We start from the raw sequence: 21,994 nt of genomic DNA, 5'->3' as shown, positions 1-21,994 counted from the left end.
AGATTTGGGATTTTTGGCAGAGCTTAGTATACATTGTTTGCTGTTTCTCTGTTCAGTTCCATCTCCACGTCCAGAGAGTACGTACATAGAAAACAATGTGTCAAACAGAGCCTCTGTGTTACCAACAGACAGCAGCACGGTGGCAAACCACTCAAAGAGACAAACCACCTTTGATACCTGGTGAGTTGTTATTTACACAGATGTGTAGAGAATGGCAGGGAAAAAAAAGGGATTTTTAACAGGAGGGAAAAAAACTCCACATTTTTCTCAAAATTTGTAATTGTCTGTATGTGCTTAGTTGCTTCCCCTGACTATACTGACATAGCACTGCATGTTTTCTGTCCCCTTCTGAGCAACAAGAAATACTTCATTACACCATCACACTGAATGCATTAAAGATTATATATTTTTGCCCAGTTTTTCCTGATTTTTTTTCCGTTTTTTGGTTAAAGATAATGCAAAGTGCTTGTGTGCATATAGTATGCATAGCAAGGCTGTAGCTTCATCTGTGGATTCCAGAAGAATGAATTGTAAGGCAAATGGAAAAAATATCAAAATGCATGTTTTCATATATAAAATAGGACTGTTTTAATGAAGAATATAATATTGACCCTACAATGGGGACTGCTGCTCTTTTTGCTTACGCACCACAGAAGGAAATGAGTACATTCTATGGGAAAATGGACTAAGCAACATCTTAATGGTGTATATTGATTTTAAAAGATTAAAAGCATCACATGGCTCCATTATGTAACATAGAACACAACTATAATTATGCTAATAGAATGACAGCATATGCGTAGCTTTGCAGGACTTGAAGGGGAATATCTTAATTTTGTTGATCTGAGAGCTGTTAAGCTCTAAAATACTCTTAATCTTCTACTTTGTTCAATCACAATAAAGCACACTGAATAAAAATAAGCAAATGGAGCTTCAAAGGATTGGTGGGAGGAATGGACTGTATGCATTCGCATGGTTCAGCTATGCTTCATACCACTGTCTGAAATACTGCTCTCTGAAAGTGTCATAAAATCATGCTATCTGAAGAACTGTCTCAGTGGTTTGTTGACTTACTGTGTTTTCACATGAACAATCTGTGAATTATCTGCTTAAAAAAGAAATGGGTGGGGGGAGGTGGGGAGGGAAAACAACCGGTATTTCAGCTTGTGTTCAGGTTATATACCCATGTCAGTAATAGAAGATATTTACTCCAGAACCCTTGTCACCTGCTCTGATTCACTAGTCTGCTTCCTGTCCTTCAGTAGCTCCACCTACATCCATTTTGTGGAAGTTAGCTGAGGAATCCAGTCATTTATGTAAAAAGGTGGTATTTATGTTGTGATTTATTAAAGAAGGTATTTATTCCTGCTGTTGAAGCCTTTTACATATTTTGTCCTTCATATCTGAATCTTTCTATCTTGCATATAACATAAGACAACTAGAATGTTGTTTTGGTATATATATCATTTGGCAGTATATTACCTTTTATTATGTGGTCACTCCAAAGAAATATGTAATGTTATTTTAACTCTGAACTGAAATAATAGCGTATGTTATTAGAGCTGGTTGGGAATTTTTTGACTAAGTTTTTTTTTTTTTGGCTTACAATGCCAAATTATTGAAACCAAAACTTTTCAAAGGAACAGACTGATATCCACTAACCTTTTATTGTGAAGATTCTTCAGCTCCAGGGTGGAATTGCCAGTCAAAACCAGAGATACTCTCAAAACAACAAATGTTCTGGGGTCAGTGTTATATTTTGGAATGTGAGGAACTTGAGTGCAGGGCCTTTGTTCTTCATTATTTAAGCCGGGGGCTTGAGCCAAGATCTTTGATCTAACAAGCGAACTCCCTGAACCAGAAGTTAGAGATTATTCTGGAGCACTTTCTCTGTTTCCCTCAGTATATTCTCTTGAAGCTGTTTCATCTTGTTGAAACAGTGAAAGTACCACAGAGATGCTGAGTATGGCCTAGTGAGTAAGGCCCTTCATTAACTTTGAGACAGTTAGATTGAAGTCCTTGCTCCGATTAATGTACTCAAATATTTTTACAAAGTGGAACAGCTCCTTTGAGAGAAGAACTCACAGAAGAATAAGCATTTCTTATTATGAAATGGGAGGAATGGCAGTGCCCGCAACACCAAGTTACTGCTATGCTGGCATATGTTTCTCTTTCTCTTTGCTTTTCCTACTCCCTATTTTCCTGAAATGTTTCCTGCCCAGCTCTACATGTTAACTCTGTGCAAGTTGTCCTGGCAATAGTCTAATGTTGTTGCAAAATTGTTCTGTGCCATAAATACAGCTTAATCAGATTCCTGAGTGATGTAGAGTCTATGTTCCTCTACTTAATTTTCTGTATAGAAGTTGTGTAAACGCTTATGAAAATGTTGAAAGCTCTAATGGAATGTGATTCTGCTTACATCAATTTTATGATGAAGTAAATATTTGATGTTTGACTGACATACGTAACTGGTACGTGACAATTCATCTCAAATTATGAGTGACATGTATTCCACATGGACTTGCCACTACTGTAAAATATTGCTTCTCACATACTATTGCTCTGTGTTGCCTGCCTTCTGTCAAAGATTTTGTGAATGTTTGCTAGACTGAATTGTCACAGATGTTCCCTTGTCTTTGTGTGCATTTCTTCACTCTGTCCCCACTGTCCTGCCTCTTTAAAATAAAGATGTTATAAACTCTACTTTTGTCACCAGGTTTTACTCTTAAACTACTAGATCATTTCTGAACTTTAGACAACTTGATATGAAAAATGGCAAATTTTTCATCCTTTTAGAAAATCTTTTCTTTCCAGAGTTTAATTTCCTGTAAGTGACCTTGAACTTGCTTATTTTTTCCTTTTTTTCATGCAAGACTAGGTGTTTTATTCTCCTTCACTTGTACAAGCTTTGTCTTGAGCTGGGCAGAATCAGTAGGTATAGGCAAGATGCTTAACCTTGTTCTGCCAGTGTGCCAAAATGTTGGCATAAGTTATCTTAACTGTTGTTATCATTCTAAATATCTCTTTGGAATAAACTCCAACATGCAGTACTTTATCTCACATCATATTGGAAGTGTTTGCATTGATTGCTTGCAAGATATCTGGAGGCTTCTGGAAAGCTTTGTTGTTTAGACCTTTTATGTCCATAAAAATGTATTCATTCTATGGCAAACAGCTTGTCATATCTTCTCTAGCATATGTAGGACCTTACTGCAAAAATAATAAAAAGGGAAAACATATAATATTTATTATTATTTTTATATGTATATAATATAACACACACAAACTGTCATTCAAGAAAAGAACCAAAAAAAAAGAACATCTTACTCTTAGGAGTGTCAAAGGCTTACAATCATCTATCTACCATTAATTTTCAAGACTGCAGAACAATACAATATTTTGTAAACATGACATGACTGGCTATATTGCTGTTTCATTATCAGTGTAAAAATGTAGTCACACTTAATATTCCTGAAACTGGGTTACCAATATCTGAGCAAGCTAGTTCAGCTGTGTCTGCAGTACAACTGTTGCTGCATTGTAAATACTTACCGGTTCTTTTACAGAATTCTGAATGTGTAAAGAATATCAGGAAATTGCAGATTTGTAACTTGCACGCTTAAAAATTACCTGTGTGTGTTACATTGCTTGAGGCTTTAGGAATCTGCTCTGCATAGCTTGAAGATGTTCAGCTTCCTAATGGCACAGCTTTCCCTCTGACATTTCCTGTTTATGCCTCTTCCATGTGCATTGTCATCCAGTATGTTTGCTTCATTGATGTATTTGGCAACATCTGAGCCTCCCAACCAGTCTCTTCTACTAACCAGTGCCTCTTACTTGACACTTCCCCCATCAACAGTGGTTTTGGTTTGTACTAAAAATTAGATGATGAGTCTAATGTTATCTGCAAGGAAGCTTTCCAGAATTTGTATTCATCAATATTGTGTCCAAAAAATGAACCTGGTGAAGTATACACTTTATAACTTTACGAAACCAGCCACTTCAAATTTTTATGGTAACTAATGTTGAACAGTACTGGGGAGGGGTGTAAAATGTGTGTGTGTATATATACATTTATAAGTGTACATTTTAATGGTGCCTTAAGGTCAGGTGATCTAGTGGCTTTAGTGGCTTCTGGGTAGTATTCAGTATATAAGATAGTAGATCTGGGGTTTATTCCAGTGACTAAATCCTCCTTTTCTATGTGAAAATAAATAAATAAATTTGCTGTTCCAAGCAAAGTTCAGATTTGACCTCTGATTTTTAAGCTTTCAATGCCAGGCTTTTAGACCAAGAAGTTTTACTATGGGCTTCAGCTTGTGGGACTGAGATTCTTACCTTAAGTAAACCATCCGTTTGAGGTGCTTTGTTAGTTTCTGACATTTTCTTGCTTTCATTTATGGTAACTATAACTGCCAAGTGTTTTACTTTAAGCAAAACCAAAAGCTAACTTGGAGAATTAGTGTTGTTCATTTATCTTCCGAAGAAAGCTTCAGACATTTCAGTACCTCCTGCATTAAACCAAAATCTTACTCTTGTAATTGTGAACGGTTCAGTAAAGGGGGTAGTATACTGGCAATTAAAGAGGATCTCCAAGCCAGACTGCCCACTGAAATTAGGGTTGCTCAAGAATGACTGAAAGAAGCATGAAGAATTGCCTCACAAAAAGAGCTATCTGCAATACAGATGTATCTATGGCAGCATGGATGCAGCATGCCTCCTGTTTATTCTTTTTGATTTATATTAAAGCACATCAGCTTGCTTGCCCCATGCATGTTTGCTGCTACACCTCATTGTATCTGCATGAAGTTGGATACCTTTCCTGTCAGTGGCAATGAATGCTAGTGATGATCACAGAATTTTGGTTTATACCTATGCGTTTTCCAAGTGTCTCAGACCAGAATAACCAATGTGTTCTACATTGTATGTCCTAGGCATGCAAAAGGCACACAAAGATAAAACAGCAAAGAACAGCACGTTTTGCCTTTGGTCTCTGCTTGAGGGTGAGCTCTCTGAAGAATGGGGCTCTTCTCTAGGGCTAGTCTTGCTAGTAAAAGAGACACTGGGTAACAGGTTCTGGTGTAACTGTTTGATTTCAAGGGCTGAAGCTTTATGCAAAATACCAAGATACTTGCAGTTACACTCAAAGAGTTTAGTGTGAGTGACTTTACCATACTGATTTTTTTCTGGTAATGTGAGTTTTTTCCTGTACTGTCCATTGTCTGAAAACCATCTTTTGGAATGCCTAAAATATCCCAGTGTTTCATCTCAACGATGAAAATGTTCTGCTCTATTTTTACTCAGTACAAAATCCTGGTGTTGAAGCTTCCTGCTATAATGCTATATATGTTCACACTCTTCACATAATGAGCATGTTTTGAAGCAGTCACTTTCCAAGGTCAACACTTTTTCAGACAACTGTACTGCAATATGAGTCATAGGAGTTAATGACATAAACCAGTTGGTATAAAACCACTGCCTTTTGGGTAAGCAGCAACTGAAAATGAGCAGAGTCCTCAGCCCCTTATTTTCCTCCTCTGTCTGGTCACTGTATTCATAAATAGGAAGTGATGGTGCAGAATTTCACTTCTTTCCTCTCTGCTCATCTGCTGTAGGGAGCAGTTTTCTCATCCAGGTTCACTGGGCCAAAGAAAAGAATCACACTTGAGTGAATCTCTAAGTATGGCAAAAATTGTCCCAAGCTTTATGCTGAAGATTAAGTTCACCTTTAAAAATACATTGTCTTCATTTTGGAATAGACCTTGGAACAGAAAAGCTATAGCAAGACATCGAAAAAAAATTTTGAAGGACTATGTAGAGTAACCACGTGGGGACTTCCTTATGATCTGACACTGGTTCCTCAGCAGACAACATAGTCACTGGGTTGGTAATTTGCACTGGGGCTGTGGTTTGGGGGATGGATGCACAGCAGCTCCTTTGGGGAAAGGCTCAGAAGATTCTCAGCCCCATTCACATGACTTTTAGAGTACAAGCAGCATCCTTGACACACATTCTTTCCTCTGACTTTTCTAACAAATGAAGTAAAAAGCATTTAGTAAATAATTCAATAGGTGTTTTGTCCGTGTTAAGTCAGTCTCGTGAGTTCACCGAATCTGTAAAGCCGTCAGTAGTCTTTACTCTTGGGCTTTCTCCTTAGTGCTTTAAGTGGCTAATACAAGACTGCCTTACTGCCATTACATGGTGGCACCAAATATGGGGACATGCCAGAAACGGGAATCTTAGCAATCCAGTATATTTAAAATATGTGTTAGAAATCTTATAATTGTATTAAACTTGGTATTTTTTCTGTAGTGTTGTAATTTTCACATTAAATCTAGGTTGTTGTGCACCTGAATGTGTTTCTTGATCTAAATGTAAGTTCTAAAAAATCTAAAATAGGAAAATCTCGAACATACTCTCTGCCTATGAATCTTTCCTCTAAGCCCATTCTCTTACTCAACAATTGCACTTTATTACAGCATTTAAACACTGCATGCATTTATATTTAGAACCAGGTAGCTTTTCAAGCTTGAGGTGGTTTTGTGTAGAAATTGAGGAACTGATCAAACCACGTATCAGAGTGAAGATGCTGTTATCGATGAGGAAGATGACTCCGGTGATTCCTACCCCAATTATGTGTTTCACATTTGCTTGGGGAAAAAAAATAAATCTGCTTGGCATGTAGTAGCAGCTGAATCACCAACTGATAGCATAGCATTTAAAGCCAGAATTAGAAGCCCGGCGATAACTGTAGTAGACAGCTAAGTGTTGCTGCATTACAGTTACTCCAAGAAAAGCTGCTCCTGTTTGTCATCCAGAGCCCTTAGAACTGTGGCTTTCCTTCAAGTTTTCCATCAAGACAATGGAATTATTTCAGTTTTTGTTTTCATACAACTTAAGAGTGAAAAAAGACTATTAAATCACCCAGTATGATTTTCTGTATGTTAGTTGCCAATAAACGTCATCCATTCTCCGGGGTCCAGGCCTGGTAGCATACCTGACTAATGTGCATCTCCCAGAAGAGTATGAGGTCCTGATTTGAAATGTTGAAGATGGGAAATCCACTTCTTAACTAAGGAGTTTGTTCTGGCGGTTAACAATTCTTATTGTTAAAATCAGTGCCTTATTTCTAATATGTCTTCTCTGGCTTCATCATCCACCTACTTGTTCTTGTTACGTCTTTGCCCTTTACTTTGAAGATCCTTCTAGTATTCGGTAATTTCTTCCTGGATAAGTATTTGCGCACCACAATCAAGGAAACTAAATATTGGGGCTGGTTTGACTGTGTTTATTAACATACTAAAGAGATTGAAATCTCTGACACTTTTAACGTAGGCCATCTTTCCTATTTCTGAAATTATTTCCATGACATTTTCCTGCACCATTTCCAATTTTAAAACTATTTCAAAGGGCACTAGAACTTCATTCAGTTGTCTCACCTACATCCTATGTAAACCATCTTTTTACTCCATATCAGTACTTTAAATACATAGTTTACCGTGTATACCTGAAGTAACGTGTTCTTTATCAGCTGTAGTTAATTCAGCTGTGTAGATAAGTTGAAAGGTGGAAATTTGGTCTTCAGGCAAGTCACCTCTTCCACTTTCGGGTCATCTTCTTTTGCCAGCACCGTCTCACCCACGCATAACAAACTAACTGAAGTTGTTAAGTTGAAATGGACAACAGTAGATCCCCAGCTCCCCCGATGATAAATTTGGAACCATGTCAGGAAGTCTGATTGAATTTGGTTCTCTCTGGCGAACTTGGCAACTCCTGGCTCTCCAGCAAGCAATGGATAAATCGGACCTGTGATTTTATACATCATCACCATTTGTATGTTCTCTCAGATACAATTTTCATTTTTCTAAAAGAACTTGTGTGTGCTATTTTGGTTTGAATATTAAAATCTGGCTAAAAAAAAAAAAAAAAAAAAAGACATGCATGCTTTCCTTTTCCCTAAATAACTATTCACTGGTTTGAGCTAATCATTTTAGCCTAACACTGTGTTCCTCCTATCCCATTTAATAAGTCTATTTATCTGGTATTTGTGTAGTAACTTTTGAACCAATGAATGCTAAAACTTTAAGAATCTTTTTGCTTTAATCAATAATTTGCATTCTTTGGCATCAGATCTCATTATTACATAGAATTTATATAATATCAAAATGAAATATCTCTTACAATACCTTGTTTCATGTTTAGGAAAAGTCCTGAAAACCTTAACAGTCACTCAGAACAGCTCAAGGAGAAAGAAAAACAAGGTTTTTTCAGGGCAATAAAAAAGAAAAAGAAGAAATCTCAAACTGTAAGTAAACAGAATTTCTAATAGAAATATATCAGTTTTGATTTATACCATTTTAATATGCTAGGTTAGTACAGTACCGTTGCATTATTTATGATCGTGCCCATGTGTATCTATTTGTTCTTTTATTTCCTCTCTTCACTATATGAAATTCAAATTCTTTTCCTGTTCAGGGTTTATTTATCTGCCCCTTCAAATATTTCTTTATCTACTAGTCCTGTGCATCTTTGGTTTCATTCAGACCCTTTGAGAGCCAGTTTTGATGTGAGTTTTAACCTGATGTTGCAGCAAATTCCTTTGCAGGATATGGTGATACCATTCCAAGAATAGCAAATGCATTATTGTGTGTCCTCAGAGCTTGAATAATTTCAGACACCCATTAGGAGATCAAACTGTTATAAATGAGAATTCTTTCCAGTATTTTTCATGGAAGTGTCTTGATAACAGCCTCCATCTTCTTGCTGCACTCCGTGGATGGAATAAGGATGATGCGTCTTAACCATTTTAATGTTTTATGTTTTGATGGGGAACGGATTATGGTTTTTGTTATTTGGTATAAGCCTTTGGTGTCTTTTATACATTTTCACATGTTCATCTAGTTTTGGGGAGGGGAAAAAAGAGGTTTCTTTTGTCAGAGAGCAGTGGTATATTAACATTTCACAAAGTTTTATAATGAAAATCTCCCTAAGAACTGAAGTAACCTAAACATAATCTCATTCTCAAAGACGATTCAAAGAAACAGACAAATATTTTAAAATTCTATTCACATGAAGTTTCAACATCTCTGTAAGCGTAACTGCAGTTACAGTGTTGAAGGTTCTCAGAGGGAGTAAATAACACTTTCTCCTGGTGAAGAAGAGTAAATGAATCAAAGTATCTACTGTCACAGAGTGAGGTGGCATGACTCTGGGTGTTGGTGGAAGGCTGGTGTGTTGAAAATTGGGGAGAGGAGTATTATCAGGCTTTTTTCCTTTTTTTTTTTTTTTTTTATGGTTTCTTTGAACTGTATGGAATGTGCATATATGTGTTAACTAGCACTCAGAAATGCACCTTGCCTTCGTGCTGGGCAGGTTTTATTTCAGCAGCATCTACCTCTCCATTCTCCTTCGGAACTCATTCGTCCTGATACCTGTATGCAGTTCAAATATGATCATTTGCATTACACAGCTGAATAAAATGTGTAGATTATAACTCTGGGATTTTTTTGTTATCAACGTGTCCATGAAAGGATAGCATGCCTAAGGTCATTAGTTCCAGTGATGCATTTTCCAATTTAAAAAACAAAGGATGTTAAATTTGCACTGTTCTGGTCTACTGTGATTTCAGCCATTTGGACATGGTGGCAAGGAACACTTTAAAGGCCAGATAAAAATTCTAAAAGCTGGATGGTGTATCAAACTACTTCCAGATTAAACTGTGTGCACTTTATATTAAAATATAGACTGGATTGTGTTGCATCTCAAAATCCATCACTTTCTAAAACATCTAAATCACAAGTACCTTGATCTATAGCTACGAAAACCATCACTGATAGCAAAACTGGGCAGTTTTATACATAATCCTTACTCCTGTTTCTTCTCATTCTTAAGAAGAGGGGGAGGGGGAGAGAGAGGTTTTGCATATGGGAAAAATATGTTGGCTAGTTAGAAATAATATATCATAGGAAGATGAATAAATCAGTGGAATGAGGTAGTGATAAAACTCTTACATCCTCAGCTAGAAACTTGCTGACGTCGACTTGATTTTTAGACCCAACCACAGACAGAAAAACCTCTTTTCATTTCTACTTACAGCTCTTTAACAGGACAGTATCTAGGGATAGACAGTACCCACTGATACACGTACAAGTGTCTGGTTCAGACACAGGTTTTTGTTCTTCTTTGTCAGTTGAGGACGTCTACCTAACACATTGGGATGTTCATTAGGATCTTCCAGCACAAACAAAAATTACTACCTTCAGTTCAGCACCAAGTTTGACTTCAGTAGTGAAAGCTGTTAACAGCACTGTAATATTAGCTCTTCAACTACATGAATAATGTTTTCTATGAATTCATGTTAAAAATCTAACAGATAGCTTGTGACCACCCAGGGTTTTTTCTGATGCTTATAATTCTTAGAGTCCTAGAAGAATGAAATTCCACTTATTTACTCTGACACAGAATTTCTGCAGCAAATAACAAACTAGACCTAAGAACTGTCACAACACTGAGAACTATTTACTAGCTACTATTTACTTCTGATATCCTTTGGCAAGTCTCATTTTGCTGGTGATCATTGTAAGAGTCATAAAAGATATCTGAAATTGGATTGAAGACATCTTAATAATGTCATCCTCAAAATCTGTAATAGCCCAGAATGGATCTGGATCCCTGTTCCTGACACTTGCTCCTGCAGAGCTGTTCCATTAATCATTCTCCCTAGAGTTCTCCAGGTGCAGTTCCTCATGGGATAATAATCGTTACTGCCTGCTACAGGAATTCTTTGCAATATTGTTTTTGCAGAGCTGTTCTTATCCATTCTACTTTTCATCTTGTTTGAAGTCTTTTAGTTACATAGCAAAAGGTTTTGAGCATTACTAGAATCTTAGTTGTTTTCTGTTATCTGCCACCAAACAATTTGATATCCATGAGGGTTGTGCACAGTGTCAATAGGGGCTATTTTCAGAGGAGCCTGAATTTTGCAAATTTTGGCACATATTGCAAGCTACAGGTCTGAAGAAATTATCTGCTTTGGAACAAACAGTTGCAGGTGAGCATTTCTCCTAGCAATGCTTTGATTCCTTTTTAATTTGCTGAACTTGAAACAGGAAATTCTTCTGACCATAAAGTTCTTCAACAGGCCGTGCTAATTAGTGACTCTTTCTTTCGTTAACTTGTATGGAATCTAGAAGCTGAGAAAGCTCTTTGAAAAACCTTGCTTTGGTAGTGCACCCATCATTTTCTTTTGTTATATGATCATTACATTATATTATAATTTTTTCTTTCAGTAGGCAGAATAATGCCAGACACAGCGTATGTGTCCTATGCTTGTTTGTACCTGACTGGGAGAGAAACAGGCCTGTTCATAATTTTAATACTTGCTAGTTCTTTTTGTTGTTTGTGCATCCATTGGTACACTCTTTGGTTGCGTTACAATTCAAATAAAACAGTCAGTGTCCTTGCAGTTATACTTGAAGTTGTTGACGGCATAGTTTTGTCAGAACTGAAATAATTCTTAGAGCCCTAGCTCTTTTTACAAGTTAAAAATAGAATACTTTTATTTCTTCTAGAGGTAACTATCAACCGCTCATTCTGAAGTCAATTGCTGTTATTGTCAGTGTATCTTTGATATTTTATTTATGTAATAATAGGAAACGCCATACTGCTTTAAGTCATTATCATAAGTAACAAATAATTGCCTGAATTACAGCATTTGATCCAAAGCTTAGTAAATCAACAAGACCTACCATTTTTTTCCAAATGCACTCTGCATTCCTAATGAGCATAGATGTAAGAATAGGTGTACTGATCTCTTTTTACATTCTCTATATGCATTGAGTTCCTTGATTTTGTTCCATATGCTTTTTTCGTTCAATCACTATTGTATTTTCCCAAAGCAAATTATAGGATTGAGACCATATATTGTCTGATTTATTTAAAAAAAAAAAAAAAAAAAAGGAAAAAGAATTAATATAGTAAGGACAGATCTCTTGAATTGAAATACTATGCATTTAGTCTTTGTATCTTATATTGCAGACAGACTCAACCAACGGGGAGAATCCAAGCATCAAGAAATCCCTCTTTCCTCTTTTTAATTCAAAGAATAATTTAAAGCATAGTTCTTCTTTGAAAAAGCTTCCTGTAGTCACTCTACCCATGGTATTAATTTTTAAGTACAGTAGCACTGTAAAATGCTCCAGTAAACTTGTTTTACTGACTAGAGCAGCATGTGTTTTATTTTCATGGGATCACTTTCTCTTCATGTCAGTTAAGTATCTTGGGCCAGTTCGATAAATTTAAGTAAAATTGGCAGTTCTGTTGAATTAAATTGTGCCTAATTTTTTTTTTTTTTTAGTATTTGATATACTGAAAATATAACATACAAAGTTCCAGGCAAAATGAGCCTTGGAACTAAGATTAAAGGAAGAAAACAATTGTGAAATTGTGTGTGTTTAAAATTAAACTGTCTCATTCTGTTTCAATCAGGAAAAAAAAATAATAACCCGGTTTGGTTTATAGCTATATTGGAAATACATTTTTTATGCAAACTGCTCCTTTATATATAAATTTAAATGATCAAATATTAACAACAGATTATCTGAAAACTAAATTTTCATGCCTCTGCTGTATTTTGTTTGTCCTGATTGTACATGATAAAAGACAGCTTGCATTAAAAATAGGTTAAGTTTTAACTGTCCTTTTTGGATAGAATTCTTGAAATGAGATAAAACTAAGTTTGAAGTTATTCTTCTGCCATATTTTTTGTGGGGTTTTCAGCTTGTCTGAGGGGCAGGGAGTTTCTTAATTTTTGCTTTAGTTAGGGATATTTGTGGAGGAGGAGAAAGATGAGGAAAGGAAAAGCTCTTGGTTTTGTGGTAGCAAAATCAGCCAGACATCAGTTTAGAGAGATTCTGGTCTGCTTCACTCGGGAGCAAATTTATAGAACTGATCCATGGTCTTAACTGCAGTATGGAATGCTTTTTGAATGAAGATGAGGCTCGACAGGTTTTTGGGGGTTTCTTTTTATTATTTTTGAAGCTTTGTTTAACTGCTCTCTCTTACAGCAAATAACACTAACAGCATGTGAATGCTTTAAGGGCTAAGGGTATAGCAAATCTGCATGATATCCACAGCCACTTGCTCTTACTATGGGGAAAAATACTGAAAGGTCATTGATTTCTGCTGCAGTAATGGGCTTCACTTGTATTCTGTAATTAACTGGGGGAAATAATTTACAGCTATTCTTAAGAATGTATTAGGAGACCAGTATTCAAAATTTTGTTGCAGATGCCTAGCAGTGATGGTCAGGATCTCTTGGCATTACAGAAAGCCATTCATTCTTCTAATCACCAGAGCAGCAGGCAGAAGGATTGGCATCCTGAGAAGATGACAGAAATCCAGCCTCATGTAAGTGACATTATCAATTCCCTGTATTTTAAAATCACTGAGGTATCTTGACAGATCTTTCTCTGGTGAATAGAAAAATTGCTTTTGACATTATTTCCCACCCTTCCCATTCCCTGCTCATTGCATATAAAAAATCATGTGCCTGCAGTCCTGCATAATTCTTTGAAAATCCCGCCACGAATGGCAAGGAAAAGGAGAGAGGCTAAATGTCCCTGTGTCAGTCTTCGAGCCTTTCAAAATACTGCTTATGTTTTTGTATTCGAGGCAAGCAACGTTTGGGTGCGTGTCTATGGTGGCTCTGCAGTGCTGTAGAAAAGCGCTCCAGTTAGCTCTGCAAGGATCGGTGAATCCTGCAGGCGTACTGCTACTCGGCACAGCGTGATACTTGATGTGGTCACCAGAGCGTTGTGACCACGTTACGGTGCAGCTGTACCTCAGCTGGCATGGACTGCAGTTTAAGCAGGATGCATATTATTGGAGCATAGCACCGCAGTAATGCAACTTTATTTTCTCCGGTTCTAAAACCAGCTTGGGGGACAGGGTTTGGCAGGAGCTTGAGTGCCATGCTGTGTTGCCATTACAGCGTTGAAAACTGAAGAAGAGGGTTCATTGCAGCTGAAGTGTTTGAAGAAGCAAGTTGCTCTGTGAGCTGTGGAATTTGATGAGGCTGTTTTTGTACCACTGTGTACTCAGGCTTCCCCAGGCTCTTGCAACCCATTTCAGTAACCCCATGTTTCCGTTTTCTTCAACGTGCTCACCAGTTAGAGAAGCTGTGAGGGACTAGAGCAGCTTATCATCCAGCTGCCAGCAAATAAAATATCTAACTGCTGAGTTCTGCCAGCCCTTATTTCAGTGCAGATGATTACTCAAGACTCTCTCTATCCCCTAATTGTTCACAATAGTTTTAGGAACTTCATATTTCTGATTTCTGTGCCTCATGAAATGTGGCTGAGGTTCTAAAGTTAATAGCAGGACTAGGGACAGATGGACAGCTAATGCAATTGTCTGTGCTCCCATTTTCCTAGGATACAAGGTTAAAGTAATAGATGGTAACAATTTTTTTTTTCTGATGTACAAAGTGTCCCATCTTTTCAGGTAGCTAATAGATTGAATCATAGTGAGAAGACGTTTTCTCAGGTGTGTAGTCATAGCCTGGAATGAAATATTCCAAATGAATAAAAATTAAAAGTGAAGGAGTCCTGTGAAGTTCAAGATGTTCAGTTCAGGATATGATGGTTTTGTTATAGGAAGTCCGATATGATGGAGAGCAGAAGGTCAAGTGCTTTTCTGTGTGTCTTTCAGAGTCAGCCATTAAAATCTCTTCGAAAGCTCTTACACCTCTCCTCTTCAAATCATCCTGGCCCTGCTGAGCCTCGCTTCCAGCCCTTACCAAGTCAGCCAGCCAAAGCTTCTTTTTCTGAAGTGCGAATTCACCCCATGAGTCAAAGCTCCAGCAGTGGCAGCAGCAACGTGCGGCAGGAGCCTCAGCCGAAAAGCAGGCCAACGCTGCAGATACCAAGTCAGCTGGAACCTACCTGGCACGTCTCCCCAGTAAACAGGAGCACGAGCGATGGGCCTCCCTACTCCGATCAGCTGCCTTCCAAGAGCGGACAGAACGGGCACACGTACAACCGAACAAACCGATCGCGAATGCCAAATCTGAATGATTTAAAAGAGACAGCCTTGTAATTGCACTCCAGAAAATTCAGGTGGAGATCAGCGTAGGGGAGCGGTAGTGGTTCTGGTGATGGTAAGACTGCATTTTCAGCTTCATAAAGGTGTGCAATATGTACATGTGGAGCTATGCTGTTTGGCACCACAGTGAGAGTCAGGGATTATACAGTAAACCAAGTTGAATTATGAATTACCAGTCATCAGAAATGTTGCTGGATGCCAGGCAGAGTGTGCCAGTCAGGGAGAAAAATGCATTTTGCCATTTTCTCTCATTTACATTCCAGCTTAGTGCACATCTCTGTCTGAAAGCTGGGAGACTTCTGGTACGTATTGGCACTTATAAGGGTGAAAACATTCATGTCTAGACCTAGGTCCTTACTACATTTTTTGCTGCCTAGTTAAAACAGTGGGGTTTATGTGATAGAAGTGTATCCCCGTTAAGGGTTTAAAGTTAAATTGTATGTCTTAATTTTTTTTTTAAACTTCCATATTTGATAGGATTTGTAATATTTATTTATGATGACCTAATATCGTACTGTTATAATCATATCTTTTATGTTATAATGTAAAGTTATTTTGAGCTGTTTGAAACATTGTGAAGCAGTGCAACAGCTACAGTAGTTTCTATAAAAAACTAACAGTAACATTTATATATTGCATCAGGAGTATTTTATTCTATATATAAATATATATATAAATGGAAAATAACTGTCTGTTTTTTAAATATACTCATTTAAAAGAAAAGTATTGTTATGACACTATCTGCCATATTTTTATACATTTGTGATATAAAGTGCAGTATTATACTTCTAATAAAAGGAAGTTGAATGTGGATATAAACGTGACTTTAACAGTATGAATCTTGCTCAGCTTATGAGAGCCCGGTATTATAGGCGTTACTGGTAACAAGCAAAAGACAACATTCAATTCCAAGCTTTATTATGGGCTATTTTGTTGGAAGTATTGGCTAAATATAAGAGACTGCAGAACTGTGCAGTAATCTAAATGTGGTATGTTCTCCCCTGTGTCCTTAGCTTTCCTAGTAATATTAATGGGATTTCTGCATCTGCATCAAGAGCACAGAGCCCCAGTACCAAATTTTTGTTTCTTCTGAAGACATTAAGTGCCCCATGACTACAAGCTAAAGCAGGTGCTCTTCCACTTCATAGCAGGGGTGAAAACCAAAGAAACATAGCATGAGTTGCAAGTGAAATGCCAAACTTTGACACGCATAGCATGGCACTGCAGATCATGGTATAAGCTTTTATGCGTATGTGTATTTTACATCTTGTTTAGCAATCTGTTAACTAATAAGATAAACACTGTATTTAAATCTAAACTACTCTTGCACTTTTTATTATATTTCAGGATGTATTTAAAGCTACAAATCTGGTATTTGGATATGGAGGGAGAAGGTTGCCAGGCAGCTTAACTTCTCCTTAGGTCTTACTATCCGAATATTCCCATACACAGTTCAGTTACCAGTCTCAGCAAAATACTAGATCTTGGGTTCCAGTCTCCTGTACAGCATTGTTAAAACTGCCTTTACGTTGGTGAATGTTGAGTGTAGCAAATACACAACCTGACTCCTCTGTTGCTACCGGTAAACTAACTCAATGGTGAGCCAGTAGGAGTCAAAAGCTTTATGCCAGTCTAGACTTTGTGCAATAAGAGGAGAGTCAGGCCTGTAGTGTCAGAACAATACAATCTTTCCTTTTTAATCACATTAGTTCAACTCCATTACTCTGCAGCATAGTTTGTTTTCTAGATGCTGTCCTCATAAGACACTTGTACTTGCAAATACATTGTCTTTTCCAAAAAGAGATTAACCTGAATGTAAATGTGATGATTTAGCCATAGATGTAGTTAACAGAAGCAGCCAGGCAGTAAAAGCTGAACTTCCTACTTGGGTAACAATGCAAACTGGACGTGCTGTTCAGTTCCTCTCAAGTCATACCAAAGTTCTAAAAACAACGGCAAATTTGGCACCACTAGTCTGAGAATCTTTGTCAAAACATACAATAAGGATGTTACATCAGGTTTGTCCAGGGCTAAAGGTTAGTCTAGTAGATTTGAAAAATTACAGAATAAGAATTCTTTCTTTGTCAATTGCCTGCAAGAAATGTGCATGTGATTTTCTATAGATCTATATGATATCTAGCTATATATGATATATACTGTGTTGATATATCATATATATGGCATATATAAATACAGTAGACATGAAAAGGTATTCAGTCTTTTGTATGATTAGTGGGCATCCAGGAAAGGCATTGTGATATTTATTGGTCATCACTACCAGAGTTTAGCAGCATATTTTAGCAATCTCTTTTGGATTCACCAGTTGGTCACAACTAGGTTAGTCCCGCTAGTTCAGCTTTGAAATGGGCTGATGCCTCTGAAATCCCTCACAAAAGCAACATCCAAGAGTGGGACTCTAAGCAGCATGGTTTGAATGTCTCCGAGGGAGCGTTCAGACTAGACTCTTCTGTACTTTGTGGTTTTGTATCCTTTTGCCTCTGCCAGACTTTTAGCTTGCTGGTAAGAGCTTCATGCTGGAGGTGATGATATGGGAGTGTGTGTGGCTGTTCTGATTTCTAGCAAGGAAAAATGTTTCCGAAGGATTTTTTTTCTCAGTACCCATTAAGTTAAATCAGGGTAATCTCTGACTGTACATATAGCTGTTTAAAGTAGTTAGCAAAGCTTCAAGGGTGACCCAAGGAATGTTCAAATATTTGGTGGCCCATATTCACAGAAAGTTGTTTCTACTTCATACTGCATTTTCGTCCCAAATTCAATAAACCATAGTAGATTTCAGTCAAATACTCAATTGTATTGAATGTATGTAGTATTTTCTTCCTTCTGTTGGAAAGAAATTCCAGCAGCTCGGCCAGCTGGTGCTGGGATAAATTGTGTGTTTTTAACCTGGTCTAGCTTCCCAACGTTTAGAATATTGCTGATGTAATTTTGCCGAGGCTTCCAAAAGAGTCTTGTTATAGTGACTAAGATTTGCTGGCTCAATAAAGGGGAGGAGATTTACAGAGCAAACTGTTTTGTAAGTGTGAGCTTTCCTCTTCACTGGTCTGTGAGTCTTGTGCTACACGTTCTATAGATTTACTTAGTATGAAGTATCTTAGTTAAACTGCATTTTATTCTTTGGCAATCTGTTTTGCCTTATGGCATCATTAATGATGTGAATAGAAAAGCAACTAAGTTTCAGAAATTAATTATAGTCATTTTGCAGAACTCAAGCTGCCTAAACGTGTTTATATGTTTTTACTATAGCTCTTGAGCTCTTTTTAACTGAAAAAGAAGCACCTTAAGCTCATCTTAACTGAAATTGTATATGTGTTTATGCTGTACTTTTAAACTGCCATGTAAATGTATTAACCTAGAACATCATCTTTTTTTCAATACACCTGACCACAGAGAACAGTCCCTTAGAGCTATTTAATGCTTTTTTGCTCCATTTATCACAGTCCAAGATTCATTGCTCCTCTGAGAAGTCACCAGCGTGGAGCACCAGGCAGTTCTTGGCAGGAAGTCAGCGATCCCAGATTCAGTCCCTTCTTCCTAAAACATTCCTCATCCCACAGGGCTTGGGACTGATACTAAGGTTTGATTTCTGATACTCAGTCGGAGGCACCTAAATGCGTGTGTGCATCCTGACACCACTCTATAGGTACTTGCTCTTTTAGATTGATATTAAAGCAGGCTTCAAACTTCCAAATGTGCGAGACACCTTCAGGTCATCCTTAGGCTTGTTGCCTTTCTCTCTGCTACTCCAGCTTGGTTTCTGGGAGCAAAGCTGGAGGGATTCTTCAAGAAGCAGTGTCCTGTGATAGGCTTTAGCCATTCCTTGTCATTGCAGTTAGATCTCTTACTAGATGAATCTTACTAGTGTAAAAAGCTACATACCAACCTTGGGTTTTTTTCTTCAAAAGCTGCTGTAGCTATTAGCTGAGTAGACTCCTGTGCTCACCCAGAAAAAACCTACGTATTCTTAACAATCCAGTGCTGCAGACCTCCCTTACAAGAATGGGAACACAGATCGTACAGCTCTGACAGCACTGTTGTGGTCTATTTAGCTAAGGCAAAACCCAGCCGCTTTTGAGGGGAGCCATGCTCTACAAGTGTTCGGGGTGTTTATTCATGTTCCAGTTTTTTGTTGTCTTGTAAAGATTTGGTAGTGAGACATGCTTCAAAAATATCTGCATGTAATTAATTCTGTATGTGTTGAACACTGTCAAAGTAGAGCTGGGAGAATATTTGAATCCCAGTCACACAAAGAGTATGAAAAGGATAGCCATATAAAATATACTGCAAATTGTGGGGTGGCAATGAACGTCTACTTTTTCCATTCCAGCTAGCGTACATAATACATCTGTTAATGGGGTTATATCGTAGACCATGCATCTGGGCTGTTGTTCATGTGAGTAGGCCCACCATTCAAAATAAGCTAGAAATGTCACAGAAGGTGATTGGAAAGGTGATGTGCCCTATTTAACCATTTTAAAATGACCTTCAAATCAGGACACTATTTAAGAACAGGTGCCTTTCCCTACACAGCTCTTTCTAGTGGTGTCATGATGTTAACCATTCATTAACTGGGTTTGTAGTGAATGAGGAGAAAAGCCATTTAACTTCTGGCCTTTGTTAAAAAGGGAGCAGTTTGAGTAAACCCTTTTAGTATAACACAAATTGGAAGTTCTAGATGTTGGCTCCTTCTTCAAAGGGTCAAACAGAAGCAGTGCATCAATGCTTAGGCTCATCAGGCAAGTGAAGGCTTGTGCCCATCACTTGGTTCAGCTGTTGTACTGAAACTGAAGATTCCTCATTGTGCAATCTTGAGGCAAATTTCTTGAAGATTAAGCAAAGCAAATTTTATAGGAGATCCTCCTTCAATTGGAAGAGAAAAGCTGTGGTAGGTCATCTGTTCTCTCGGTGGACTGTCTTAACAGCTACTGCATGAGACAGCGTAGGTAAATCTGATGGATTAGGTCTGAATTTTACTTGCTCCAAGTTCTGCTTGGATGCTTATTTGTTACCTTGTGTAGAACTAGTTGTTCAGTGCAGAAGTTGGCTTTTGACAAACTTAAGAGTGGAAGATGCATGAGAGGACTAGCCCCACTATGTTTGGATGCTTTCATTCCACCAGATTAGATTGCTTCTCAGGCTCTTTTAGAACATAATTCAAAATATGCAGCCGGGCAAAAGTGACTTTTAAGACGTGGCCCAAGAATCTGAACATGGAATTTTTGACTTACATGAAGAGTAACTCTACACATCTCTTGTCTTCTCTGCAAGTCAATCTACCTCCTCGCTCTTGCAGAATGTGGTCAAGGTTTGGTTTGTTTGTTCTGAGCTTATTATTGACTCCCAAATTTTGAAGAGACATCTAAAAAGATGCTTTCTCTAGGTACTGTTAGCAAACAAGTAATAAAATCTTGATGGGCCTTCATCTGATACACTTCTGAAACCTCCAAGCCATCTGAGCTGTCCCTCTAGAATCCCAATGCCATCGTTTGCACTGCTTTGCAGTCTTCCCTTGCCCTTCCCCTTGTGGTTCTCAAATATTGCAGTTGCCTTGTTCTTTGTTGTTTCTCTAGTGCAGATTATCAGGGAGTTAGAGGCCTTATCTACTACTCCACCCTGTTTGCTGTTTTATTCAAACAGCTATCCTTAGACTTGCTCAGGATTTTCTTAATTTTAATTTTCCATTTCATCTGGGTGAGATACTTTACCTCATTGTGCCCCCACCAAAACACGCTGTCTACCAGGCTCTTCGTTCCACCAGGTCTCTGTTTTCACAGGGCATTGTTTCTCTGGATCCGTTCTGAGAAATGCAAGGTGGCATCTTAATTGTACAGGCATAGAAATGCGTTGTGAAGTATCTGCTGTGTAGAGCTTTCCATTAGCAATGTTAAAGCATGTTCATAGCACAAGACGGAAGCCGCTATTCAAGTTCTCTATAGGATATGAACCTCTTGGTGTAAACTCTTGACATGTAAATCCAATGGCAGAGCTTTTAACTGTGTAGTAACAAGGTAAAACTTTTAAGTGTAGGTAACTGTCTCGACTTCCCTTTTCTTTTTTTTTTTTTTTTTTTTTTTTTTGCTAGTGTACATCTTAGACTCGTACTACTGAAGGATATGTCTAATTGAAAGAAGTAACATATATATATTTGGTTTATGTGGAATAAGCTAAAATCTTCCCTGAAACCGTAATTTTGTTGGAAATTCTATGCAGGCATTTTAAAATCTGGTTAATCTGCTAGGGACTTCCACGACTGCGTAGATCTCTACTGTGAAATGCTGAATTCTGAATTTGTGTCATTTAGGAGAAGGAAGGAAGAACAAGGTTTAGAAAGATGTGATCTTCTTTCGCAATCTGTGCCAGTATAGACTATTCCAAAAATGACAGGCTAGGGAGGTAGCTTTCAAAACTTCTAAATTCATGGATAAGATTCCCTGATGTTTTTTAACAGCTACTAGAAATCTAAAGCGCACAAACTTTTAAATCTGCCATGCTCTCTGTTGTGGAAGAGATGTGATGTGGTGTTAACCTTTTTAATCCTGGAATACAAATTGATTTTAAAATGTGTTGAATATTTAAGGATGACTTCATGCAAGTTGATAAACCATTTGTAAAGTGTTTGTATAGAACCCTTTGTATCATGTTGTTGTTACACCTTACCAATTTTTTTTGGGGCATGTATTCCATTCTTAACTTCTGTACAATTTCTATTGTTGCTGTAAATATTCTAAAACAGAAAAAAAAAAAATCCTGTGGTAACAGCATGGAAATGGTTAATTTTTACTGAGCACAATGTATTTTTGAATGGGCCTTCCAAAATATGTCTTTAATAAAAATGCAGATTTTGCACTAGAACACTGGCATTGCTCAACATCTG

The 21,994-nt window shown here is 37.6% G+C and overlaps 1 protein-coding gene across 5 annotated transcripts in view; it reads left to right on the top strand.

Moving 5' to 3' along the window:
• CDKL5 (cyclin dependent kinase like 5) overlaps window positions 1–21,972 on the top strand; it is a 140,013-nt gene extending 118,041 nt beyond the window's left edge. For 2 of the 5 annotated variants that reach the window (XM_040582636.1, XM_040582638.1), the window contains 5 exons: window positions 57–180; window positions 8,203–8,305; window positions 12,037–12,159; window positions 13,288–13,407; window positions 14,710–21,972. In XM_040582636.1, the coding sequence (XP_040438570.1) occupies window positions 57–180; window positions 8,203–8,305; window positions 12,037–12,159; window positions 13,288–13,407; window positions 14,710–15,096 (857 nt within the window). In that variant the 3' untranslated portion in view covers window positions 15,097–21,972. The other 3 variants (XM_040582637.1, XR_005826180.1, XM_040582639.1) reach the window with 3 other exon arrangements.
• The last annotated feature ends 22 nt before the right edge of the window (window positions 21,973–21,994 follow it).

Source organism: Falco naumanni, chromosome 2, assembly GCF_017639655.2.
Source record: "Falco naumanni isolate bFalNau1 chromosome 2, bFalNau1.pat, whole genome shotgun sequence".
Lineage (NCBI taxonomy): Eukaryota > Metazoa > Chordata > Aves > Falconiformes > Falconidae > Falco > Falco naumanni.
Note: the sequence above shows the minus strand (reverse complement) of the source record. Positions and strands in the feature narration are given on the sequence as shown.